This window comes from Otolemur garnettii, unplaced genomic scaffold (genome assembly GCF_000181295.1).
Source record: "Otolemur garnettii isolate 467f Iridium unplaced genomic scaffold, OtoGar3 scaffold00011, whole genome shotgun sequence".
Taxonomy (NCBI): domain Eukaryota; kingdom Metazoa; phylum Chordata; class Mammalia; order Primates; family Galagidae; genus Otolemur; species Otolemur garnettii.
This window is the reverse complement of record NW_003852406.1, coordinates 19,830,828-19,857,403: the sequence shown is the minus strand read 5'-3', so window position 1 is coordinate 19,857,403 and position 26,576 is coordinate 19,830,828. Positions and strand designations below refer to the sequence as shown.

The 26,576-nt window shown below is 42.0% G+C and overlaps 1 protein-coding gene across 1 annotated transcript in view; it reads right to left on the bottom strand.

Annotated features, from left to right (window-relative positions):
• IQCH (IQ motif containing H) overlaps positions 1-26,576 on the bottom strand; it is a 171,257-nt gene that overhangs the window by 64,069 nt on the left and 80,612 nt on the right. Inside the window, exons 10-11 of the mRNA XM_023510007.1 lie at positions 11,131-11,251; positions 5,125-5,411 (exon numbers count right to left, since the gene is read on the bottom strand). Coding sequence (XP_023365775.1) covers positions 5,125-5,411; positions 11,131-11,251 — 408 coding nt within the window. The remainder of the gene's footprint in view (positions 1-5,124; positions 5,412-11,130; positions 11,252-26,576) is intronic.

Below are 26,576 nucleotides of genomic sequence, written 5' to 3'. Positions count from 1 at the left end.
CCTTAGGTGTACGTGGCTGGCGCCTTAGCCGATTGAGCTATAGGCGCCGAGCCGCATATCAATCTTTATGAGTGGTAATTTTTAAAAAGTGAATTCCTTTTCTTATTACTATTAAAATCTGAAATTTTCTGACATGGAAAATAAGTACTATAAAAAATGCTATTGAAATCAATAACTTTTTTGAACTGAAATTTTCCTCAGAAGTCAAAGAGCCAACTTCCTCACTTTATAGCTAAGAAAACTAAAAGCAAGAGAAAGTGACAGGCTCAAGGCAATACAGCAATTCAGAAAAAAAGAGCTAGATTTGATTATGTGAAACTTTCATATGATGAGAAGCATTACAAATAAATTTGAGACCCAAATGATAGGGTTTGGCATCCAAGCACACAAGGCGTGTGGGGGTGGGGCACAGGTGTGGCAGGCAAAGGAGAGGGCAGGAGGGGGTGGGAGACTGGTTACATTAACCAAATAAGTAAATTGATTGAACAGATAAGTAAATATATTCAGAAACTTGTGTAAAGACACAAGTTTCTCACTGTTGGAGAAGGTATATGTATATTTTTAGAGTTCCAATAAAACTCTATTTACATAAAATGGATGGTGGGCCAGATTTGTCCTGTGAATCATATTTTACCAACCCCTGCTCTAGATATATTGATTCCTGCCCCATGAGATTGTCTTTTATAAACATACATAGTTTCTATGTATGCGTTGGCTCTATTTAGCTTTTTTTTTCTTTGTAAATTAAAATAACAGCATGAGGTTGGGGTTTTCTTTGTATTTTTAAAACTGATATATAATAGTTGTACATTTGGGAATACTTGTGGTATTCTGATACACGTGTATAATGTATGTAGGTCGTGACTGTGCCCCAAATTAGTGTGACTTGGATTCCATCAAGGTATTTATTTTCAAGCATGTAAAAGATTCTAGAAAGAATCTTGAGTGTTAGAAAAAAAAATCTTGAGTGTTGTATTGCAACTGGAGATATTGGGAGGAACTCATGATATATATATATCATATATACATCATATATATATATATGTACACATATATATGATATATATATATATATGACAGAAGGGTCACTGGAGTCCAAGAGTTAAAAGCTATATGAAACTATGATCTTGTTGACACACTCTAGCCTGGGTGATGGAGAGAGACCCTATCTCAACATACACACACAGACACACACACACACAGAGGTAGATAGAGAAATAGTTTAGAGATGCATACATGTATGTATGTGTATATATGTGCTTGTGTGTGTATATAATTGTGTATATGTATTAAACATATATGACCATATATTTCCCAGCTTTGTTCACTGAGAGATCTCAGAAACAATGATACAGCAGGCCCAGGAAAGTACTATCATCCCAGATTTTAATATCCTCCTCTGAAAAAGGAACCAGGGCTTCTCAGTTGACCCTTGGTCTGGGGTAGGGAAAATTGAAAATGATCTTAGAATATCTTACTGTGCGAGAAGTAAGAAAATTCTCAAAAGAATCATACAAACATGTCAAAAAGACATAAGAACCACCCTGCAGGGTCTCCAGCTGGCTAAATCTGGGACAATTTGAGCATCAAAATATGAAAGTATTAAAATACAACTCATTAAATAGAATAGAAACCTATGACTTTGTGCTGATATAAAAGGTGGAGATGAAATTCTTCCTTACAGTGACTGCCAGCCAATAAATGTAGAAAAGAATGCTAGAAAAGAAAATTCCCACTACCATAGTGGTAGTTGATTCAGGAAAAAGTTTAGCAAAATATGATATACTACATGGGTGGAATTGATGAGTAAGAGGAGTGTACTTTAAACATCTTTCTACAATCTATTACTGATCAATTACAAAGGAAGAAATAGTGATTTTACGGTGGAGAGACATAGCTAAAAACAGAGAGAGAGGGAGGGAGGGAGGGAGGGAGAGAAAGGCCACAAATAATCTGAGAGCAGGAATTTGCAACATGTGTAACAAAGAATAAGAGTTCCTCATAAACAAAGAGCTTCTACAAATCCACCTTTGCATATAGTTCAATTTAAAGGGGGAAAATGCGTGGTCAGGCAAGTAATAAAAGATATACAAATGGGCCAACAAACATAAAGAAGAGTTCATCATCACTACTAACCAAAGAAGTATCGAGTAAGATGACATAATATTTTTTGCCTGGCAAAAATAAGAGGTTGGCAGTATGACTGCCAGTCTCCTCACTGGCATCACAAAGCATTCCAATCAGAAGATATTAAAGGCTCGGCACCTGTGGCTCAAGTGGCTAAGGCATCAGCCACATATACCTAAAGTGGTGGGTTCGAATCCAGTCCAGGCCCGCCAAACAATGACGGCTGCAACAACAACAACAACAAAAAAATAGCTGGGCATTGTGGCAGGCACCTGTAGTCCCAGCTACTTGGGCGGCTAAGGCAGGAGACTTGCTTGAGCCCAGGAGTTGGAGGTTGCTATGAGCTGTGATGTCAAAGCACTCTACCCAGGGGGACAGCTTGAGGCTCTGTCTCAAAAAAAAAAAAAAAAAAAAAAAGAAGATATTAAGGTACTTTCTGAAGTGATATCACTTGCAAAACGGCTAGAGAATACGCCAGTGATTTGCAAATCATCTGTTATACCAGGCATCCTCAAACTACAGCCCGCAGGCCACATGCAGCCTGCCTAGGACATTTATCCGGCCCGCCAGGTGTTTTTGCCGCCACTGCCTGTTCTGCTTAACAGCCAACTCATCCTGGGGCCTGAAGTCTGGCCCTCTAACAGTCTGAGGGACAGTGAACTAGCCCCCTGTTTAAAAAGTTTGGGGACCCCTGTTTATACACACAGAACAGAAATACTTCCTTCGCTAATAGAGAAATACCCTTCGGTGAGGTCACTGAGAATTTCCTCCCGTGTTCTATTGATAACTGTAACACAAATGACTCTCTATACTCAAGTATTAATGAGAAGGGAAAAAGAAAAGTCATAGTATGGTAAAATCAGAGAATTCTGGGTTAATATCTCCCCATCTCATTCATCCAATGCTTCTTCTCTAAAAGACTTCATGACACCATCCAGCATGTGCTAGAAACCTCTCTTGTACATCATTCATTCAACAAATATTTACTGAATATCTACATTGTGCCCAGGGAAGGGCAAGCATTATGTTTGGAGAAGTTCCCTCTCACTGCTATGTGCAAATCTCCCCATACCAAACCGTGAGTCAACTGTGCCATGGTTCCATCCTCTCTACTGCGCCAGGGACCACACATTTAACCCTTCTTCCTCATGATAAATAGCCTCCCCTGGCCTCCTTCTCATGCTTCCCTGCCACCCAGCTCTCTCCAGGCTGTCTGCTTCTCAACCCCTGGTAGATTCCGAGTGCCCTTCAGTTTGTCCTTTTCTCTGTCAATGTGAAGGCCTGACAACAGAATGTAAAACCAACAGAGGGCTCAGGAAGGCAAATGGAAAATGATTATGGAGTAAGCTGAAAACTGCCAAAAACATAAACTCTCACTTTGAAACCATCATCTGACTGAAATGGAGAACCATAAAACTGACAATAATCAAAATCAAACAGCTAAAGTATATTTACAATGCTCAATGGCCAGCTGATAACTCAGGGAGGGAGGCTGGGAGAACATCTCACAGGGTAGTCAGAGGTCTAGACATCCAGCACTAAGAGGTGTAAAAAAAAAAAAAATAATACGTCCTATGAAATAGTAGTGATTTAAGCGTTATAATCTTTTTTGGGAAAAGGCAAAGCAATAAAGGTTAAAAATTATTTATCCTGCCTCGGCGCCTGTGGCTCAAGTGGCTAAGGCGCCAGCCACATACACCCAAGGTGGCAGGTTTGAATCCAGCCCGGGCCCGCCAAACAACCACGACGGCTGCAACCAAAAAATAGCTGGGCGTTGTGGTGGGTGCCTGTGGTCCCAGCTACTTGGAAGTCTGAGGCAGGAGACTTGCTTGAGCCCAGGAGTTGGAGATTGCTGTGAGCTGAGATGCCATGGCACTCTACCAGGGGGACAGGTTGAGGCTCCTGTCTCAAAAAAAAAAAAATTATTTATCCAGAATATTAGACATCAGAGCCAGACTTGCATAGGGCAAACCTCATAATGTAATATTTAACAAAAGCATACTGTAGAATAATGTTATATAGAATGTTATCATCTACAATATGCTTAAAAGATGTAAAATAAGGGCAGTGCCCATAGCTCAGTGGGTAGGGCACTGGCCACATACACCAAGGCTGGTGGGTTTGAACCCAGCCCGGGTCAGCTAAAACACAATGACAACTGCAACAACAACAGCAACAAAAAGCTGGGTGTTGTGGTGGGCACCAGGAGACTGAGGCAAGAGAATCACTTAAGCCCAAGAGTTTGAGGTTGCTGTGAGCTGTGATGCTACAGCACTCTACCCAGGGCGACAAAGACTCTGTCTCAAAAGAAAAAAAAATGTAGAATAAAACTATACATTATTTCTGGGCATATCCATGTAAAAGGAATCAAAACCCTACTTATAAGACCATGGCTTCCTCCTGTCCTTCAGGAGGAAGGGCCATGAGTTTCCCAAGGAACACACAGGCCTAGAGGTGGTATTGACACCACTTTATTTTTAAGTTAGGTCGGGGAGCGTGATATTGATTATATTATTGTTTAGACCTTTTTGTATTTCTGAAATGTTTCCCGATACATTTTTTAATGAAAGGAAATGGACAACCTAAATTGCTGGAGAACTACGGCTAAGAAATGAAACAGAAACAAGAACTCTTATCTCTTTTCTGGTGACTGTCTATTTAAGAGCAGGCTTTAGACAAGTTCAGTCCCTGGATGGCAATACACAGGCAAAGCACAAATGCACAGAACTGAGGGCTTAATTAACAGACTTATGAGGGATGGTTTCAGTCATTTAAACTCCAACTGTACCTAAACAGGATGACTCTGGCCCTGTGTTTCTAGACAGAAAGCCTGGTCTCATACAGATTGGCATGGACCGTGCACATGCTGAATTTACAGCCAGCTCATCAGAGTAGCAGTGAATTTTAGAAGCTCCCTCAGATTCCCTTTTACTCTGGTGTATAGGGTACGGAGTCATGACATATTTTAATATTTCATGTGACATCCATTTGACTTACCTGCTGTTCCAAGGTGCTTGGATCAATAAAAGTCACTAGGTCTATAGAAAAGTAACCAACCAGATCTTTCATTTTGCAGGCCTTTCCAATTTGGAGGCACAAATAACTGAGAACTTGAGGATTCACTGAGGTCTGAGGCATGGTGGTACCAGTGTTGATGAAGGGGCCTTCGGCATGAAACTGGTCTCCCGTTGACAGCACTCTGATTTCTCCATTCGGTTCTATCAGCATGTCTACTGTCAGGTTGGTGACACAGTCTGCAGGTGGGAATGCTTCGATCACACCCCCTGGTGGGAAAAGCATGGAGTGGTGAAAGGACAAGTAAGGGCCAGAGGGACTGTGCCCAATTAGAGCAGGAGGAAAGAGCTCAACCTTCAGAGGACTTGAGCTCAGATTCCACACCTGTCATGGCCTGGGAGACTTTGGGCAAACAGCTAAAATTCTCTGGACTTATTTTTCCTTCATCTATAATATGGTCATAATAAAACTACCCCACCAGATTGTTGTGAACCTTAGAGATACTGTATCTATAGTATTTAGTTCAATGCTTGGCATACAAGTAGGGTCTTTGTAATTATGATCAGAATCAAAACTACCATTCATGGTATAAAGACCCTACTTATATGCCATTCGTGGTCATTTTGATTCTGATCATAATTATAAAGACACTGTGAAGACAATGGTCTAAGCCAGGTGTCGTCAATCTACGGCCTGCGGGCCACATGCAGCTCGCCTAGGACATTTATCCGGCCTGCCGGGTGTTTTTGCCACCGCTGCCTGTCCTGCTTAGCAGCCAACTTGTCCCGGGGCCCGCAGTCCGGCCCTCCAGCGGTCTGAGGGACAGTGAACTGACTCCCTGTTTAAAAAGTTAGAGGACCCCTGGAATCCCTCAGGGAGAATTAACTGCCCAAAGTCCACAGTTTGTATCTTCATGGTCAGAGTGCTCTTTCTGATCAACTTCATTGCTTTTCAAAGGTCTGACAGGTCTGGGCTTTTCTCAGGCAGACAGAACGCTGACTGTCACACCAACCAATCAGCTCCCATATAAATGCCAGTTGTAAAATATTTCAAAAATACATAACAGGCAGGAGATGTTGCCATTTTTTGAGGCACAGATATGCTTTCTTCTTGCTGATGAGAGTTTTATAATTTGTTATATTTTATGTTTTGCTTTGAATGCCAAAAATCACAGAAGCAAATCTGATGCTCAACTACAATATTTTACTGACTAATTTTGTGGACTAGCTGAGTAGCATTTACAAAAATGACCTAGCCCCAATCTTCTATTTTTAGGCCTAGCTTACAAATATTACTGTGTATAATTCTTTTGTGGAAAAAAAATTAAGGTTATTACTTGTAAAAAATTGGATATCTTAATTTAAAAGTAATAACAACTAAGTGTTCCCTAGACATCATGGCTTCTAGAACCTGACAGCATTAAGATAAACTTGGCCTATATTTCACAAATTTTTTGGGGGTGGGGGATCTCTGCCTACAGGTAAAAGCCACAGACTATGAGCGAATGCAGTCATCTGTTACTTCATACAAACAGCACTTTTCTTAAATATCTATACGTTTGGTCAGAGTAGCCCTAATAAACACCAAGTTTCATAAGAAACGCTGATGTTAAAGGATACACATTCAACTCCTAACTTATCTTTTTGGTTGGTTCAAGATGTTCTTCTCTTCAAATAGGACCTAGTAGTTCTTGGAGACGGCCCTTTCTGATACACGTTCATGTGCTATCCCCAGTCTAGGCTCCAGACAGGTATGCATGTTGCCTTTGGAAGGCTCCAGGGCCCCGAAGCCAGTGTTCACATTGGCCAAGTCATCATATCCATCTGTACCAAACTATAGAACAAGGAGCATACGACTGAAGCCCTGCTCGGGGCCAAGTTCAACTTCTCTGGCCACCAGAAGATTCACATCTCCAAGAAGAGGGGCTTTACCAAGTTTAATGCAAATGAATTTGAAGACATGGTAGCTGAGAAATGGCTCATCCCGGATGGCTGTGGAGTCAAGTACATCCCCAATCCTAGCCCCCTGGACAAGTGGCAGGCCCTGCTCTCATGAGGACTTCCACTGTGCTGGTCCCTTATTGGCACCTACCAATAAATCCTATTTCCTGTCCAAAAATTCCCTCAAAACAAATAGGCCCTAGTGGCTTGGCACTCGTAGCTCAGTGGTTAGGGTGCCGGCCACATACACTGTGGCTGATAGGTTCAAACCTGGCCCAGGCCTGCTAAACAACAGTGACAACTACAACAAAAAAAACAGCCGGGTATTGTGGTGGGCACCTGTAGTCCCAGCTGTTTGGGAGGCTGAGGCAAGAGAATTGCTTAAGCCCAAGAGTTTGAGGTTGCGGTGAGCTGTGTTGCCACAACACTCTATTTAGGGCTACATAGTGAGACTCTGTCTCAAAAAAAAAAAAAAAAAAACTAGCTCAGCACCTGTAGCTCAAGCAGCTAAGGTGCCAGCTGCATATGCTGGAGCTGGCAGGTTCAAATCCAGCCTGGGCCTGCCAAACAACAATGACAACTACAACCACAAATGTCTGGGCATTGTGGCGGTGCCTGTAGTCCCAGCTACTTGAGAGGCTGAGGCAAGAGGATCGCTTAAGCCCAAGAGTTTGAGGTTGCTGTGAGCAGTGCCACGGTATTCTACACAGGGTGACAGCTAGAGACAATGTTTCAAAAAAAAAAAAAACAACCCCCAAACCAAAAAACAAATAGGGCCTAGTAGTGGGTACAGTACCTAAATATATAGGCAGTCCCCAAGTTACAAATATCCATTTTACGCACAACTTGCACTTAACAAAAGGAGGCTATTATGGTAAGTCCCGGAGTTATAAACACCCAGCTGATGTACAAATGGAGGCTACTGCAGGCAATAGGTAGATGTACCTGTTCCAACTTACAGACCAATTCAACTCAAGAACAAACCTACAGAATCAATTCGTTTGTAACTTAGGGACTACCGGTAATAGCAGTTGTTGGGGATTTAGCGAGGTAAACGCAACAGAAAGCAACAAAATCCACAAAAACCAAAATCTAGGGAATCTCTGATTAGTTAGCTTTGTGGCTTTAGCTGTTAGCTGTGTCTGGAAACAGTGCTTCAGGGGACACACATTATCCTTTGTAACTTACACGGTTACTTTAGACAACCTGTTTCAAAGCAGCTTATTTGTACTGTCTTCTCAGCAGCATGACAATAAGCTTTTTACTGTTAATTTTTTCATGTCAAAGCAATTAATCTCTCTTCTAAAAGAAATTATTGCCTTTGATATAATCCTATGACAATTTAGAAATAAGAAGTGAAGCACATTTTGTGGCCATAAGCACACTGAGAGAACAGCAATGGAATGAAACAGGTGATAGTGGAAGCTGGTGGGAGATGGAGACCGTAAAGTCAGGAAACCTGGGGGACACCCTGGTCCAGCAGGGAACATGTATGCAGTGCCTGCTGTATACACTAGGCTCAAAGCAAGGCAGAAGCTTTGAAAACACAAGAACCAGGTTCTTTTTTTTTTTTTTTTTTTGCAGTTTTTGGCCAGGGCTGGGTTTGAACCCACCACCTCTGCCATATGGGGCTGGTGCTCTATTCCTTTGAGCCACAGGCGCCACCCAGGAACCAGGTTCTCAAATGTGCTAAATCTGTAGGATTAAACTTTGTGTTCCCATTTTCCCCTTACTTGTTGTATGATTTTGCCCAAGTCACTTTCTGTCTGAGTGAGTTTCTGTTTCTTTATAAAACTGGGTTAATGAAGCTTGTTCTGCCTCTCATAGAAAAGCATCGTGTTTATAACATGGTTGAGAAAAAGGATAAATCTGAACAGGAGGTAGAGTTGAAGCCCTAGCTCAAGTGAGATAGTGGCTTTTTAATCTACAAAACCCACATGGAAAGAAATCGAATACAGGAAGGTTTTGTAGGCTGACCCTGGAAGAGCTGGACTCTTTCTAACACTCTGTCCTGCATGGACCTGTATGGTCTTCCTTCTTGACTTAAAAAAGAAAAACCCCTTATTCTTTTTTTTTGAGACGGAGTCCTGCTGTTGCTTGGGCTAGAGTGAAGTGGGTGTCATCACAGCTCACAGCAACCTCAAATTCCTAGGCTCAAGTAATCCTCCTGCCTTAGCCTCCTAGGTAGCTGGGACTACAGGCACTCACCACGGCCCCTGGCTAATTTTTTCTATTTTTAATAGAGATCGGGTCTCACTCTTTTTCAGGGTGGTAAAAATCCCTTATTCTTGATCATTTTTATTTTCTTCCATTTACGGATGGGTTTGGCTTTCTTACTTTGACTTTTCTGTCAGTGCTTGCACGTGGAAATTTGCAGAATGGCAGAATTTTAAGAGTTGAGATGACACTGGAAATTATGTGGCACAATCCCCTGTTTGCTCCTGCTCCCAAACAATCCTTTTTCCTCATTCCTGTTAGATGGCTGGCATTCAACCTCTTGCTTAAATAATTCCTTAACAGGGTGTTCACTATCAGTGTAGTCTAACAACCAATGGATCTGTCCTTTCTAATTCTTCCTCATACACTGAGCTGAGATGCGTTCAGGTAAACAGACCTACTGGCTCTGGCCAAGACTCCTGGAGCAGCACAGAGGAAGCCTTTTCTGGGCTCTTCCACATGTTAGCAGAGCAATTTGGGGTATGTTACTCTTTTGCACTTCAGTGTCTACCTCTATAAAATGAGAGTGATAATGGTACCCACAGGGGTACCCCACATACATACTTGCACATGCATATTTAGGATAGAGCCTGGCCCATAATGAGCACTATCTGTGTTACCCTCACGGTGCTATTATCATCATCCTCACTGTGCTATTATCATCATCACACTGTCACTGCTGTTATTACTACATGTCACCTGACATAGCATTGTTTTATCATTATATGTTACTGCTAATGTACTATCACTTGACAGCAGTGAACAGAATGGAGAGATACCTTCTGTGGTCTGTTGTACTAAACCTCTCTTTTCATGCCTATGAATAAGCTTCTAAAGACTCCTGCTTCCACGGTAACCTCCTAGAGAGCAAGGGCCCCCACATGCAGGCCCCCCCCCATTCACTCCATCCATTCCTCATTCACGGACCTCTCAATATTAGAAAATGAGGATGAGGGCAGAGCCCATAGCTCAGTGAGTAGGGCACCAGCCACATACACCAAGGCTGGTGGGTTGGAGCCCTGACCAGGCCTGCTAAACAACAACTGCAACCCAAAAAAAAAAACAAAAAAACAAAAATAGCTGGGCGTTGTGGCCGACTCCCATAGTACCAGCTACTTGGGAGGCTGAGGCAAGAGAATCGCTTAAGCCCAAGAGTTTGAGGTTGCTGTGAGCTGTGACACCATGGCACTCTACCCAGGGCAACATAGTGAGACTCTGTCTCAAAAAAAAAAAAAAAAGAGGATGAGGTAGGAGGAGGAAGATGAAAGAAATGGAGGCTGGCTTTGTTCCCGGACTGTAGAAGACCCTTATCTGGAAATTCTACCTTCAGAACTGGAAGTGAGACCATTTCTGTTCTCCTAGCAAATAGAAGTGGGACACTAAAATTTATTAAAGAACCATTTTGCATCCGGCTCTGTGGTAGGACTTTCAAGTCTATATTTCCTCTGCATAGCCTTGTGAGCTAGGTAAGTGAGGGAAGTGGGCCTCTCATGGTTTAAAAACTTGGCTTACTCAAGGCAATAGGTAAGGTTCAGAGGTTCAGGTGATCTGACTTCAAAGCCCACCTCTCAGGAGAAATCTGTGGCACACAAAAAAGGCCCCAGAATCTTAAGCTACACATGCAACAGTGTGGTATGCTCCGTTCCTATTTACTCCAGAGGCTGGGTGCAAGATAAAGATTTAGCCAACATTTAAAAAAGAAAGCTGCAGGGGCACTTTTCTAAAGCAATGTGGGAGATGCAAAGTATTTAAATTGGCCCCAGTTGACCCAAAACTAGAATCCAAGGTTGTGTAGACTAATCCTCAATAGAAACTTTACAGTCTTATTTACCTTGTCTGAGAAATGTTTGGAGGAATTTCCTCCACGACGGGAACCGTTTCTCATTGACTGGCTGTGCGTGCTGTGCTAAAATGCCCGCCAGCTCCTTGGAGATCTTCACCAAAGCTGGCTCCTGCAGAAACAAATTAAATAGAACCACAAGCAATTTTACTACAGAAATGAAAACTGCTTGTGGAGTGATTAAAAACCAGGTCTCCAACAGGCAAAAAAAAATGTGGTTACTGTTTACCCAGAGTCAGAAAGCCATTTTGAGAATTTTCTCTATTTTTCTAGCCATTTCAGTTTTCATATTTCTAAATGATTTGGCTCCCTAAAAATTGCTGCTCATTGTGCCTGTTGTCTCTGTAGGTGCCCTTCTGCCTGGGGGTCAGGAAATCCAGGTTTTAGATGCAGTGCAGCCCAAGCAGCAGAGTGTCCTTGGGCAACGTGCCTCCCCACTCTGGGCCTCAGTTTCCCTTTATGTAAAATGTGGAATTAACCATCTTGTCTTTAAGATCTTTCGGGTTGGGACATTTTTTGTTCTATGACTCTAACAGGGCTGACCCTGGGAGAAATAACGGAGCTGGCAAGGTCTTTCTTTGGCACCTTCATCTCTTCAATCTATGCTCTTTGTCCCTTGTCGGTGGAGATCTGCCTCCCACAACTTTGTCACCAAAGCTTTAAACTACAGGCTGAGGCTATAAAGGTGGGGTTTTAGGTAGAGATTGGTTGGAAGAGTTAGGTGGGGAAGAGTATTGGGGCCAGCCTCAGCCTGCTTGAATACCCCACCTCCCCACCTCTGTCTAGATGTGAGACTGGCCCCATACCACAGGCAAAGCAATTCAAAGACTACAGAGTCTCCAGTAAAAATGAAATCAGCAGTAAACCCTCTAATGACAAAGGGTTTGGCTTTTAGTATAACAAGATTTGGTTTACCAGGACAATCTTCTTTTTGGATGTCATAAATTACAATCTTCTTTCGTTTACATTAGAAACTTTTCAAACTTCAATCTGAAGCCACCTCTTCAGATTCTATTTCTGCTAGGTATGGGGCAAAGCACTGGACACTGCTTGATGGACAGGGTTTGTCCATCAAACCCATCTGATGGACAGTGTTCATATTCAATCTATGGGATAGTGACAAGAAAAACTCAGGCTAGCATTAGGTTGTAGGGGAACTTCTAAATCTAAGAGTAATGTGGAGGAATTAGCCCTGGGGGGTGAGGCTGGAAGGAACCTTAGAAATAATGTGCGTGCTCATTTGTTTCCAATTTCCCTACCATCAAAAAGTGATTGTCCTTTCCATGCCGCCCTCCCCAACTCTTTGGAACATCTGGTTGATTCTGGGTTCAGTGCTCACTAGAAGATAAACATCTGAGAGGGTACTCTAGGCAGGTCCAAATAATCTGAATAAGTTCAGAAATATCCAGAAAAGCCTGTTGAGAGTCTCCTTAGATTAATAAGTGCTTGACATACAAAACAGAAAGGCCCTGAGAAGCTGACAGTGCCCAGGCTGGCCCTCTGTTCATTCCAACTTGCTGTGTATGGGGGGGGCTTGCTGGGGAGGGCTGGGGAAGCTGTACCTGCAGCCCCTCTGCCTTTCAATGATGACCTAGAGGACACAGAGGATGCAAAGGCCAGGAAAATTGCTGCCAAAGCAATGGGCCTCCCCTCCCTTCGTATGCCACACCGTCCACACCTTCTCTGATCTTCACTGTGTATCACCCGCTCTCCCCAGAGCTTGCAGCTGAGTGGTGAGCAAGTCCGTGAGACGTGCAGCTCCCGCAACCCGGACCCCTCTTTGCTCCTTCCGTGAGCTCTAAGTTCATCCTTCTTTTTGTTTTATACTTGCTTCAATTAAAACCCTTCTGCTCTATCAACGAAGACCAATTGTCTCTGACTCATGAAGTGTCTCAACGCGGGGGGGAAGACACACAGCTTCAGATTCCCACCCTGCTCTTGAATGTCAAGGAAAGGAGGCCTCATGTTCCAGGCCCTCTCCCAGCAAAGTGAGGAGCTCTTTTGGTTTTGCTTTGATTAAAGGGGCCTTTCTGCCCCCTTCTGAAGAGTATGAGACCAACTACCCAGTTGTATACTATGTGACCATTGACGTCAAGACAGTCCAAAGAGAATTAATTAATTAATTCATATACCAAAAAGTTATGGAATATCAGGCCTTTTAAGCAATTGTGCTAAAAAAACAATGTTTGTGTATACTGTGGGTGTTTTTTGGGGGGCGGGAGAGGGATGAGAGGGAGCAGTGAAGGAGCAGGTGAAAGCCTTACCACATAACCTCCTTGAACTTGAGGACCAAGTCCAAACCCCTCAGCATGAAGGCAGATGATATGGCCTCTGGCTCTTAGTGTAGCTTCACTTCTGCCTTGCCGCACTCTCAGCTGCCCCTAAACTGCCGCCTTCTTCTTTTTTTAATTTTAGATTAATATGTGGATACAAATGTTTAAGTTACATTGTTTTCGATTCTAAGGGAAAGTTCAAGTTGTAGTTGAGCCCTTCACCCAGGGGCGTGCTGAACACCCTCATGTGTGCACAGGAGGTGAGTTCTTTCCTCTCTCCTCCCCCTTGCTGGATTATATTTGTGTTTTATCCTTTGTGTGGGTGTGTAGTTGTTTATATAGTGGTTTCATATTAGTATTGCTGGTGGGATTGCAAACTAATACAACCTTTATGGAAAGAAGTATGGAGAATTCTTAAAAGGACTAAATGCCTTCCTCTTTCCTTCCTTTTCTGACTCCTTCTCGGCCTTTCTGAGATAGTTCCAGCCACAGCTTCTCCAGGAAGCTTTCTATGCCACCCACCCCCGCTGACTCTCTTCTCCCTGTTCCCCAGGCCCCCTTGGGGCTCCTTCATGGCATGGACACTGGCTCCAAGGTCGGCTTCCCCACTCCCAGCACTAAAGGTTTATGGCACAAATCATGCTGGTGGCAAACACAGGGCAGCAGTTCTCAACACCACGGGTACAGAATGAAGGGAAATGTGAAACCTTTCAATAGGCTCCCTTCTTGCTGCCCAGAAACGTAGAGGGAGGGCCACTTAAGAACTGCCGATTCTTCTTGGGTGGATTTTATGGGATTCCCTGCTTCTGAGGGGCATCAGGAAGATAAATGAGGTGACATTTATGAAGTGTCACCTCAGAAGCAACATGCTACAGGAAAGCTAGTAATTCACTCCTAAGGCTGCTGCTTGTGTATGGCATCTGGACACTGGCCGGCTGCCACCCTTGCCCGCTGCTGTCCCTGCCCACTGCTGCCCCTGCCCCTGCTTCCAGAGCCAGCCATTCTGCCTTGACACTGTGCACAAAGCCACAGCGAGGGGGTAAATTTCCTGGAGGAAAGTCTGCAGCAGGAGTCTGGAGGATGAATTGTGTCCCATCATGAGAAGTACACAGCTGAAGGCACTGGCAGGGTGACGTTCAGTGGGGGATGCTGGGGCATGCAGAGGCTGCTTGGGGCCATGATTAGCTCGCTAAGGAAAAGCCACAGAGAGGAATGGTTGGGGTTGGGAGGGGAGGGCTCTTAACTGCTTAATTTATTTCTTTATTTTGAAAGCGTCTGATGGAAAAATACAAGGATTATACTAAGAAGGGCCTTTTCACACCAACAAAAAGAGAATTGTACCCCACCTTTACAAAAATAAAATGCAGCAGCACCTGTAGCTCGAAAATAAAGACAGTTAAATGATATTGTGTTAAGAGTTTCATTTCATTTTATTTCCCTCTGAAACAACGCTTGATAGCACAGTTTCTGCTGGGACTCAGAGCCTGCTTGTGAACTGGTGGGTTAGACCAGAGCTCAGATCCAGGCACGAAGGACACCATCACAGCAGTGATGTCACAAAGCAAAAACACTCCCTTCTCAGTGGCCACAAGGCATCTATCCATATCAGATGTGAGAGTTCGCAGTTTGGGGAGGAATTTCTGTTAGCATTTATCATTTTGCTTAGTTCAAACATAATTATCACAACTTTAAGGGAAGATGCTGGTAAGGGAAGGTCTGTAGCTATTTAGTTTAGAACAAAGTTAAGTCATATGGACAGATACACACACACACAAACACATGCCAAGCAAACCTGCTAATTCACGGGATCATGAGAACAGCACTTGTAAAATGCTTTCTCTTGTCTCAGCTCCCATTCGTGATCTCATTTGTTCCTTACAGCAATGCCCTGAGGGAAGCCAGTGCAGAATTATTTCCTCTGCTTTACAAATGGGAAGCTGCGGCCCTTAGAATAAAGAGCTTGTGTAAGATCCCTGGCTGAGTTGCCAGACTCTGTTACTGGGTAATTTTCCAAAAAAATGACTGAAAACAGAAAATAGTAGAATTGGGAAACCATTGCTCCCTTGCCTTCGTCCTCACCCTTTGAGGTGTAGGTGAATGTCTGTTATAAGCAGCAACAGAGGGTGCACTTCCCCATCTTACAAACTTGTGAAATGGGTAGTTAGGAAGCTTCTTTTCAGAGACCAGCACTGAGCTGACAGATGACCTAGTCAGTGTTTGAGACAGCCAGTCATCCACTTGGAGCAGATTGCTTACAGGAACGACTCAGGGTGTGCACAGGAACATGTAAACCTTGCGAATGATAAACAAGTGGTAGAAAAATACATTCACTTTTTGACAAAAGTGTCTGAATTCCAGATTTTATGTGATTGTGATTGCCTCAGCTCTGGGAATGCACAGTAGCTGCTTGCCTTTATGGAGCTGATGGCTCTAAGGTAATTTCCATCAGGAGAAACTTCAGCCCCTTCTCTGCCGTGGGGCAGGCTTGTCTACACCCACATCTATCCCCCAGAGTACACGACAGGACTCATGGCCTTGGAAGGTTTCAAGTCATCTGCAGAAGGCATAAGGCCTCCTACAGCCCAGCTGAGGCAGCCTACAGATTCCTGTCTATGAAGCGTGAACCTTGCCTCTTGCTTTCTCTCTTTTTCTATGAAGAAAGTGTCAATTTGAAGGAAGAGATTGTTGACTGAGGGAAATTCAGATATCTCAGGGTTAGCTACTGGCATATCCAGTTTAAAATTGCCCTCTAGGGGTTCAACTACAACTTGGCCTTTACTTAACAAATGCAAACAATATAACCTAATCGTTTGTACCCTGATATTAATCTGAAGCAAGAAAAAGAAGAAAATTATATATTAAAATCAATGTGATTTATTATATATTAAAATGATACAACATAAAAAATATGTATGTATATATGTGTGTGTGTGTATATATATATATATATTTTCTTTTTTCTTTTTCCCTCAATGACTAAAGCTACTTGAAACTCCAGAGTGGGGGTGTTTGTTCAACCAGCAGTCCGGGGGTGCATGCTGCTTTTGCGAAGACTTTTTTTCACTTATCTGTGGTGTCCCATATCATGAAAAGTATGCACAGACCTTTTGTTTTGCTCATCACCTCTCATTAGTGTTTGTGTATTTGATGTGTGGCCCGACACAACTCTTCTTCCAATGTGTGGCAGAGAAAAGAAAAGCTTGGATACTCTGCTCTGTACAGTTTACTTTTCAAACCAACTAAATTCCAAGTGTGTGTGTGTGTGGCGGGGGGTGGGGGAGGGAGAGGATGGGAGAGGAAGAAGGAATGCCAATTAGAATACTCCCAGTACCAGTCCCACCAAAACGCATATTTAGTTTTAGCAGCTTCTTTGCTAAATCTGGAACAGTAAATTAAATAAAAAATAAACTTTTTGGCTAATCATCTCAAATCTCCCATTAACAGATATTGATGGTGTTCAAAAGAAAACTGAGGGGTCTGATTAGATGCTTCTGCTATCCTTCAATGGAGGACTGGGGCGTGGCATAAGGTCAAGAGGGCAAGATAATGACGTGGAAAACTAAGCAATACTGTTGTGTTCAAAGGGGCCATATGGGCCATCGAGGACAAATGTCTTATGTAAGAGAAGAAGGAACAGGGGCTTCTAGGCCCACACAGGGTGACCTCCTGGGTGAGTGCGCCCCATCCCCCCTTCTTGCCACTGTCCCTTTTCAGAGTGTGAAGTGTGGAGCACCAAGAAAGGTGCTCAGTATTTGGGTCAGTTAGTGGTACAGGGATGGAGAGAAGGGCGGGATTCCAAATCTGAGGGTGAATTGAGAAGGGCAGCTTTGCCGTCTGCGCACAGGATAAATTTTGGTAATTTTTTTTAGATAGAAGAATAGCTCTCACTATTGAAAGCTTCCCCTGCGGCAGGGGTTTTATAGTCATTGTCCCTTAACCGCTCTCTGAAGGAGATACCATTATCCCCTCTCCATGTCACATGGCCAGGAACTGGGATTCAAACTGGTTGCTGCCGGTGTGCCACAGTGTAGTGGAATCTGTGCAGTCACTGCTGCCAAGGCGTCAGGTTAATCTGGGTGGGATTAGATCATCCACAGGTGGCGATGAGGCTGTGCTATCAGAGGTGTGAAAAAGAGCGAGCATCTGTGGCTGGCTGCCCAGGGTCTGTGTCCCCCTTTTCAGAGTAATAACCCAAATGTCTTTCAGAAACTGCCTCTGCCCCATTCTTAGCTATGTAAGTTGACTGAGAGTGACTTCCTGACTCGGCCCTAAGCGCGGGCCCCTGAGGAAAGCTACAGGCACATGACCAATTGGGCCCAACCAACGTTAGGAAGCACTTCGGGGCCCTCTGAGAGAGAAGCTTTCTGCTCTCCTGAGATGCTGCCACGTGACATGTTCTTTCTTCCCAGTGCCTTGACCAAGGACAAACTCCAGGACTGACGGGCAGCTACAGGCAACTACTGTGCAACACTGAGCACAGCTGGCTTTGTACTGGCAGTCCCGGGTTACAAACTGGACAGGTTCTCTAGGTTTGTTCTTAAACTGAATTTGTATATAATTTAGCTATTACCTGTAATCTCCATTTGTAAGTCTGAGTTGCATATAAGTTGGATGTTTGTAACTCAGGGACTGCCTATAATGGAACTGACTTATGCATGGTATAGAGGAAAGGTGAAAAGTACCCGGGTCTTGGTGACATCACTGAGCCACTGGATTATACCTTGTCGAAAAGCCAGACCAATTTTTGGATTTTCGGTTAGCTGAGATAATAAATCCTCTTTATTTGTAAAGCTATTTTGAGTTAGGTTTTCTGTTACTTGAAGCTTAAAACATTTTAAAGTGATACAAATGGGTGGGAAAAACTATGTAGCCACAGTCTGCCATGAGTGTTTTAAGCCAACAAATAAATGCTGGGATCATCCTGCACGCTGGTTACTCTCATGCTGCAATCAGTCGTGAAGTTTTCACTCCTTCCTTTCCATTAAGATTATCAGAAACAGTCCCTCTTTAGGGTGCAAAAATATGCTGAGAGAATGAAGAAAAAATGAAAGTGTTTTCAGCAAGTCATAAAATACTTCCTACACCTACTTAAAGTTTAAGGACTGCTTTAATACTCCATGTTTAATTGTTAATTGAGAATTTAAAAATCAAAAATGCCAACTTTGCCTTCGATGAGATGGAAAATTATGCTGCTATAGAAGGTAACATAATGTAAAACAGCCAACATTACTAAGGCACACAAATGTTTTTGGTATGTAAAATTGCTTTGTAAAATATTTGCTCCATCTGCTGAAAGCGGCAAAGACAATTTTCCCTTGATAGCTAATGGCCCATTTCGGCTGTGTGGCAAGTGATTCGCTGCGGTGGCGGCTCTCATTAAACAGAATGGTGAAAATGCGGTATATAATTCCATACTTATGTAGCATTATCTACTCGCTGCTTCTCCAGGAGTCTGGCCCTCATTATCGAGGCCTCCACCTTGCACCGACATGCAGGCCTAGTAGTTGATTTGACGGGAGAAGCGTCTTGTCCAACTGAGGCACATATGTTGTGCCTCCATTCCAAAGCTCAACACAACTGCTTTGCCCCCAACCACAAACCCTGCAAAGGTTCATTCCCTTTCAACTTTCCGGCACTTAAACTGCTGTTTCTTTTTTCCCCTCACCACAGGGGCTCGTGGTTTTCTTTCTAGGCTCACCCCATCTCGCTGCATGCTGGGGATTTCAATAGATAAAGATTAAATGCTTCTCGAAATTCTTAATTGAACTTTGCACATACACAAAAGCAGGAAAATTTTTCCCCAGGACGAAACTGCCATCATCAAAGCCCTGACAAATACTGCTCTTGGTTCACGGTGCACGTGGGGGTCTGCGATCTCTTTCAAAGGAGTTGTTTACTCCCTGAATTACTTCAACATCTGCTAAAGGAACAATTAAAAATAAATAATCCAGGGTGGTTTAAAAAAAGAAGAATATGTTCGTGTTTTGGAAACAATATTAAAAGTAGTTACAGCAGCAAATGGCTGGCATTTTAAAAATATGTTTAATGTTGGAAATGATTTGAAAGGAAAAGTGTATTAAAATGTAAGCGTGACATCAAATAAATATATACGTAGTATAACTGTTTTCAAGATTATGCAATATTTTAAAGCAGAAACCATGCAGTTTTAAAATCAACCGTAAGTGAAAGTATCCCTAATTATTATTACTGGTAATAGGTTTCTTTCCTTCTAGTTAGAGAAATATCGCTGGCTGAGAAAATTGCATATGCTGATGAAGGCTCTTTAATTGAAAATTAAAAACAAAGGAAAACACATGTGCCCTTTGGACTTGATTTTTCATTCAAGTAGTAGGGGGAGGAGTGGATTTGTGGAATGGAATGAGAGATGATCAGGAGAATTTATATTTTAATTTTATCCAAAAGGAAAGGGCAGGCAGCTACTTCCCCTAAACAGAGTGAAGACTGTGCTGTCTTTGATATTTCCACTCATACTTGAGGCAGCTATAGGAGTATTATATATTGATCCTTTATTTCTACAGATCATGTTCATTAAAACGCCGGGATAATAAGTTAATGAATTGCAAAGTCAAGATTTTTGTCGGATCCGGCCCCATTTCAGAAAAGTCCGAGTCTTCTCAAGGGCATCCCTCGCTCACCAAGGGGCACCAAGGACAGACGACCAGCAGCAAATGGCACAGTCGCCGTCGGAGGAGAATCAAACCCACTCTGAATCTGTTCCAAATGCCCATGCCTGCTCTGTGGTTTCCAACAAAGCAGACATTTCCAAAAGAACTCCAGCGGGGACTTCCTGGATGTGAAAACACTAACCAATTCTCGTTTCTCTCATCTTTTGCTTTATTCCTTCCTTCCACGCTGTTATTGCGAAAAACTGGCAGTTAAATTCAATTGATTCAAAATATTCTGGATCCATATGGCCGCCAACCCTGGAGCTGAGGCGGCGATAGCGCCTCACTGCTGTTTTCAAGCATTTGCCTCTTCTCCAGTCCCCAGATGGTGGGAGTAACATTTAAACCTCCTTTTCTCTGCCTTGTACAATAGACCTTGGCACCATTTCAACTGTTTACTCCGGTAATTAACAGCTCTGATACCACAACAATTACAACTCCTACACTCTCTCCACAATAATGCTATGAATTAGTGAGAGCTAATGGCTGGAAGGTAGAGTGTTTCCAGACTGTGAGATCTGTGCATTTTTAGAATAAAATAAAAGGTACAAACAGCACGCTTGCAGTAGACAATGATTACCTAGTAATTAGTTTACACAAAGCTTCCTATTTAATGGCAAAACGCTGTAATTAACGTGTGACAGAAAATCAAAGGGTACTTTGTAAGCATATGAAAAATTAACACTGCAGGCCCATAGCTTTATGTACTGATTAGAAGCATATTAAATCAATAGGACACACAAACCAACAGCTTGTGTAGCTGATTATTATAGGTCCTCGGAAGGGGTACCCTGGCTCTCATTCCACTCAGGGAGGCAATTTTCCTTCTCCTGTCATCTTCTGCGGGCACAGGGAAGCACCTCAGACTCAACCCTGGCAGCTTCATGAAAATGACCATTGAACTGGAAGAAAACATTCTAAGTCATTCTCAGAGATAAGGAAAAATATGTAAATGATTAAGACTTTCCAATGATTGTGGTGACGTGCTGCTACACTAATTAGAAAACACACCAACTGGAACCGGGAAATGAAGCATCCAAGTCTCAGTCTTTGGGTCAGAATAATCTCTACTTTATCAAGGCTCTTTATTCAATATGTAGAAAGACCAAATAAATGGAATTGTTTTCTATTCTTTGATGATAAGAAACCAGGCTGCTGTCAGGGCCTTTAATGTTCTTTTAAATGCATTATCTGGGTAAATCATAGATGGGAACAACTGAATCACCAGTCTATACCTGCAACAGCCACAATCCTGCACGCTGATGACTGATGTATACCACCACAATCTTCTGGAAACCTATAAGATCCTATAGGACCTTCTCAATCACTAAAGAGAGATTAAATTGTATGTACTTGTTCAATATTACCTGTATTTTGTTGTAACACAATTGTATGGTAATAACATTAACAGGTAGTACTTCTTGCTAAACATATCACTAGCCAATTCACAGGATTATCTCATTTAATTCTCACCACCTCCCCAAGAGACACAGCTACTGATATCCCTATCTACAGATGAAGACTGGGAGAGAGGAAGAAATTTGCCTTTGGTTACTCCCTTGTAAGCATGGTGTCTACCCTAGATGAGTCCGTATGCAGAACCCCATGAAATCAAACTACCTCTTTGTTACCCTGAGTACTCACTGAATAGTTGAACACTCAGCTGTTCAGACTAGCCTATTCCAACACTCATTCTACTTAAAAAGCGAGTTTACTGTCAGCCTGCAACAGGAAACTAAGAAAACGAAAAAACAAACAAACAAAATGTTTGGTTGCTTATGCAAAAAAATGGGTTTTAGATGCTTTACTTTTATTGCTACATCTGATTTGAAGGTATATGGTCTGTTTAACAAGGGTACAAGTGAACTTTTCTAGAACTAGAGTATAAATGTTTTAACACAATAACTAAGTAAATGACACAAAGTCTATGTTAACTAGTTTGATGAAAATATTTCAGATTGAATGTGAAAACACTACACTGTACCCCATGTTTGCATTAATGTACACAGCTATCATTTAATTAAAAAAATGAAGGTTACTCAAAGCTTTCTGAGAATTTACAGGCTCACTAAAATGATCATGATAGCACATTAAATTAGGAAAGGCATTGAAAATCTGTTACCTCATGAACAACCAAAGGGTGATATCTAAAATTCTCTCTCATCACCTAGGCAAAGGGGTTGTAAGAGCTGAATTTTAGACGCCCCCTTCACTCGCCTCCCCCCACAAGGTTCCTCCTCTGCAACTCAACTGGCCCCCTTCGCCTCTAAGCTTGGTGCCTTGTGGGAAAAGGCCAGCAGCTCTACTGTCATCCAGAAAAGGATGACAGAGCAGTGGCTGTGGAGAAATTCAAGAGCAGTGGCTGCAGAGTTACAGAGACATTTGTGTTTCTCACAAGTCACTGTGGAAAGCAGAAAATTGCCACAAGGGCGCACATGGTACAGGTCACAAAGGCAGAGGCCCAGGGCAGAATATTTCCCCGGGATTTTCAAACACAAGGGTCTTTTCTAAATGGATTCAACTCAGTGTGGCAAAAGCCCTGGGCTAAGTCAGATGTGGGCTCAAAGTTAGCCACAACCATTTATTAGTTAGCATCAGTTTCTGCAACTGTAAACAGAAAAACAATACCTTTCTTACCAAATTGGTGTGGAGGTAGATGAGTAAAAACCCGAGATTTAATGAGATGATCCGTGTGATGTGCTTAGCACAATGCCCGGCACTCAAGAGGTATGCTACAATGATATTAATTAATTACTATTATTATTAAGAAATACAAAGAAATGTCAGGACCTTAACAGGGTATCCATGGATCTACAAATTGCTTAATTTCCTTGATACCTCAGTATCCTGGCAACGATTAAACATGTAAAGATAATTTAAAGAAGTCAAGTGTTTAAACAATAAAAATAGCTATGAAAAATAAATTAGTAATCATTTATATGTAGTAATAATTAGGAAAAATAATATCCTACTTTTTTCTTAACCTAGAAAACCTACTAGATTTTTTAAAATGCAAAGGTGTTATGTTTTTGATATAAAAGACAAACAGTAAATAAAGACATGAAAAAGGATATTTCTTACTCTTACTAGTAATTAAATAGTAGCAACCATAAAATATATTTTCATATCTATAAAAAGTTCAAACAGTTCATACTATCCAGTGTTGGTAAGATTGTGATAAAGCTAGTATGCTTATTTTCTGCTATTTGCTTTGGAAATTGGTACTACTTTCTTAGAAATATGATAATATGTTACAAGAGCCATAAAATATTCTTCTTCTGGATCTTTCGCCTAGGGAAATAATTCAACAGAAGCAAAAAGAAGTATTTACCAAAACCAAACACAAAGACAAACAAATCTTTCCTCTCTCCTCTGCCTTCACTACCCCCCCCCCCAAAAAAAAACAAAGAAAAAAGAAAGCTGGAAATAGCTTAAATCTCCAATTTATTTGGTAGGCTACTTTGGAGTTAATCAGTATGAGGAAATATTATTCAGCTGTTAAATGTGAAGACTATGTATAAACATGGAGAATGTTTAAAATCTGATGTTTAACTAGCATATACACTACTATTATAGATACGAGAAATAAATACCACATATTTGGAAATTAGTACACAAAAATGCAAACATTTCCCTATGTTTAGGGAAAAGTGATTATGCACTTATTTGGTTAAGTAGTTCTTTAATCCTGTTATATTATCTTTAAATTTTTTTAAAAATTATGTGGTACAAGGCAAGGGCTCTTTAACATCACCTAATAAATACCTAATAAATACCACACAGGACACCAGCTCAGCCATCCTACCGTGGCTCCCATGACCCAGTTCCAAGGCCAGTCAGAAGGGATGGAAGCCTTCACAACAGAGAGGGAGAAGTAGAGAGTTCTATGGCATGAATGGATTGCTGGTTCTTTTTTGTATTAATAATAGTGTATTTGGTTTGTTGACTTAGTTCTACAAGGAGGCAAAACAGCAACTATGGTTTATTCTACCTTTTCTAGGCTTGGGTGACTTGAATTAGGTTTTTTTCCCCCTTTGGTGATCCCACAATTAATATAAAATGTCTAACAAAGTAAACCAAAGTATAAGTAAAGGGAAAATTGCTCTTGCAAAGGGCTGAAATAGCAATATTTAATAGCAGCATTCAAGAACCAGTTCAATTTCCTTTTTCTCATTAAGTGGTAAAATAGTGATATTAAGACATCCACATCCCAGACTCTCCAGGGTAATGGAGGCCCAAAGAAGGGCTGCTCACAGAAACCCTAAACTATACCACCTTGGTGCTTTACACAGAGGAAGTGCTCTATAAAGATTTTCTTGCATCCCCAGTAGCATCACTATTACTAAGCCAATGTTCCAGGAATTGGGAAAAGGAAGATTTACCCTTTAAAAATAAGAAAAGGCCAGACACCGTGACTCATGCCTGTAATCCCAGCACTTTGGGAGGGTGAGGAGGGCGGATCACTTGAGGCCAAGAGTTTAGTGAACTCAGCCTGGGTAATAGTGAGACCTCCTATTTTACCCCCAAAGTAAAAAAAATTAGCTAGGCATGGTGGCATGTGCCTGTAGTCCCAGATCCTAAGGCAGGAGCCCAGGAATTCAAGGTGGCAGTGAGCTATGATTACACTTCTGCATTCCAGCCTGGGGAACAGAGTGAGACCCTGTCCCTAAGAAAAAAATGCCACAGGAACAACTGGTACCACAGTTAAGGTCTACCCAGCCTGCACTGTCTTAGGTGAGTGTGCCCAGGAAGGTCTCTTTCCTACAGTGAAAGGAAAGTGTGCCTTTCTTTCTTTAAGCCTTTATTCCTAATAAATACCCACAACTAGGGAACAGGAAGCTTGGAGTTGCATGCAAATATTTGGATTCAATAAACCTTAATAAGCATCGAATGCTTAAGTGAATGAGCTTCCTGGAACCTGCTCAGGAAAGTAGGTTTTGTTGGCTAGCAGGATAAAGAGAATGGGTTTGGTACCAAGCCACCCAGAAAAAATGAAGGACAGTTGTACTTGTTTTCATTGTGGCCATCACATAACATTCTGCTTTTCCTAAATTACCTACATGTCTTTACTGATCTTTTAAAATGTGAGTATAGCTTTTCAGCATCTGTTGACCCCATGACTTAGTTTTAAATCTGCACTGCAACTAGTCAGATAACTCTGGTTCTAAATACAGTAGCACCTCCACAGTTGACCACCTCCCTACACCAACCACCTTCTTTTTTTTTTTTTTTTGAGACGGAGCCTCAAGCTATCCCCCTGGGTAGAGTGCCGTGGCATCACAGCTCACAGCAACCTCCAACTCCTGGGCTCAAGTGAGTCTCCTGCCTCTGCCTCCCAAGTAGCTGGGACCACAGGCGCCTGCCACAACGCCCGGCCATTTTTTTGTTGCAGCCATCATTGTTGTTTGGCGGGCCCAGGCTGGGGATTCAAACCCGCCACCTTAGGTGTATGTGGCTGGCGCCTTAGCCGATTGAGCCACAGGCTCAATCTTCTTAAAGTTGACCTAATTTTCATAGATCGGACATGCACCCCATATGCATATCGGTACAGCAGGCCTAGTTCCTTATGTTGGCCACTTCTGTGTGTTGATCAATTTGTTACAGTCCCTTGGGTGGTCAACTTACAGAGGTTCTACAGTAGATGGAAAAAGAGATGCTTTTTATATTAGATGCTTGAGTTTACACTGAATTCTGCCTATCTCTAAAACCAATATCTGCATAAGATGTAAGAGAATCTCAGAACAGTTTAAACTCCCATAAACAGCACTGCTTTTAATCTGTTGCCTACAACATACCAATGAGAAAAATCATGGTATCGTGTCATAAACTGCTATGCAAATGATGCTATTTGTAAGTATTAACATAATTTAGTGCTTACAGTCATATTCTCATTTCTAATAATTCTCCCAGAATGGAGTTTTTCTCTGGACTTTTAGCCTGCAGGATAGTCTTTCATCAAGAAGCTGAAATTTTTAATAACCTGCCAGCATATGTTTTGTATGTGCCAGGCTAGGCTTGATGATACAACATCTTCATTATCAAAAGAAACAGGTCTACAAACTGTAATAGGACATTAAAACATGCCTGTGCTCATAAAGTAATGCTTTGATGTCTAAGTGTACACCATTACCATGGTCTTCTGGAACAAAGGAGAATTCTAATCCTAAATTTTCAATAGCTACACTCAATGGAGATTGCAGTTCATCTCCACTTCGAATGTGATTTCACTTTGAAGGCAAAAGAATGTCAATTGTCTCCTATTTTACAAAAGCTTTTCTGAACTGCTTTATTTTTATTTTTATTTTTGGCTTCTCATCATAGCACAGCTAAGGGCAGGTCCCAGATCCAGACTGTAAAAAAGATTTCTGAATAATTATCTTTTCCTTATTAAGTTTAAAAAAATGATTTAGATAGACTATTAATTATTTAAGAGTTTCACATTTAATAACATTAACAGCAGTGTCAAATGTATTTGGTG